We start from the raw sequence: 1,456 nt of genomic DNA on the forward strand, positions 1-1,456 counted from the left end.
GAGTTGAAAGTCCGTGTTGCCCGCCGACAGCCCCAAAACATCACTGCTCTAAAGGAGATCTGCATGGAGGAATGGGCGAACTTTTGTTATTGACCAAATACTTATTTTCCACCATTATTTGCAAAAAATTCTTTAAAAGTCAGACAAAATGATTTTCTCAAATTTTTTTCACATTTTGTCTCTCATAGTTGAGGTCTACCTATGATGTCAATTACAGGCCTCTCTCATCTTTTTAAGTGGGAGAACTTGCACAATTGGTGACTGACTAAATACTTATTTTCCCCACTGTATTTACTATGTTCAGTTGTGAATAACAGATGGGTTTTTGAGATTTGGAAAACATTGCATTCTGTTTTATTTTAGATTTTACACAAAACTCATATATTTCCCATTAGAAAGTATTGTATGTTTGTGTGTGTATTACAGTTAATCTTTGTACAATTTTTCAACAGGAGTTTTCGTATAAGCACAGATGAAGTTTTCGAACAAGAGAAGATCCTTCCATTTATCAACCCAAGCTCCCTTGAGACCCTTAGGGCCTTGGTACAAGAGATCCAGGACAGTGGGGAGACGGACCCTGAGATTTGGAAAGATTGTGAGGTATGAACCAGTTGTGCAACCTAAATAACAATAATTTGAATGTGTAAATGTGGTTTTTAGTAGTGTGATGTCATTCAGAGTGAAGTTTCAAATGGCTGCTTCTGCAGTAGTTTTATGTTCTACTGCGTTTTACATCCTCCTTTCTGAGCTGTGACTGTGTGCACATCACACCTGACTTCTTCACAGGCACACTATATTACCAGAAGTATTGGCTCACCTGCCTTGACTCACATATGAGCTTCAGGTACCTGTCATTCCTAATCCATAGGGTTCAATGTGACGTTGGTCCATCTGCAGCTAGAACTGCTTCAACTCTTCTGTCCACCAGCTTTAGGAGTGTTTATGGGATGTTTGACCGTTCTTCCAGAAGCACATCTGTCAGGTCACATACAGATGTTGGACAGAAGGTCTGTCTCAGTCTCTGCTCTGATTCATCATGAAGGTGTTTTATCAGGTTCAGGTCAGGACTGCAGACAGTCATCTTCATCCAAATGGGATCAATCTTGTGCCAGCAGGAACTGAATTTGAATTGCTCAGATTCAGTCTGAATGTGAATAATTTGAAATTGATTTTATTGGTTTGAAAACAAATTTCACAGAATTGAAACTGAATTTAAATATTTGTATTTGAATTATTTTTCTTTGAAACTGTATTTTGGTTTCTTAAAAGTTCAGTTTGACTACTTTCACTTTCAGTTCCATAATTCAGATKTTTGTGTCACATCCTGGTCCTTGAGAAAGCCAGGTAGAGTAATCAAACACAGATCCACAGATTTACAGTGGTTTGCAAAAGTATTCATACCCCTTGAACTTTTCCATATTTTGTCACATTACAACCACAAACATAAATATATTTC

The 1,456-nt window shown here is 37.6% G+C and overlaps 1 protein-coding gene across 1 annotated transcript in view; it reads left to right on the plus strand.

The window, feature by feature from the left end:
• LOC106533876 (uncharacterized) overlaps positions 1 to 1,456 on the plus strand; it is a gene marked incomplete in the record, with an annotated part of 16,509 nt that overhangs the window by 7,256 nt on the left and 7,797 nt on the right. Inside the window, 1 exon segment of the mRNA XM_014030336.1 lies at positions 453 to 600. Coding sequence (XP_013885790.1) covers positions 453 to 600 — 148 coding nt within the window.

This window comes from Austrofundulus limnaeus, unplaced genomic scaffold, assembly GCF_001266775.1.
Source record: "Austrofundulus limnaeus strain Quisiro unplaced genomic scaffold, Austrofundulus_limnaeus-1.0 Scaffold1042, whole genome shotgun sequence".
NCBI classification, from domain to species: Eukaryota; Metazoa; Chordata; class Actinopteri; order Cyprinodontiformes; family Rivulidae; genus Austrofundulus; species Austrofundulus limnaeus.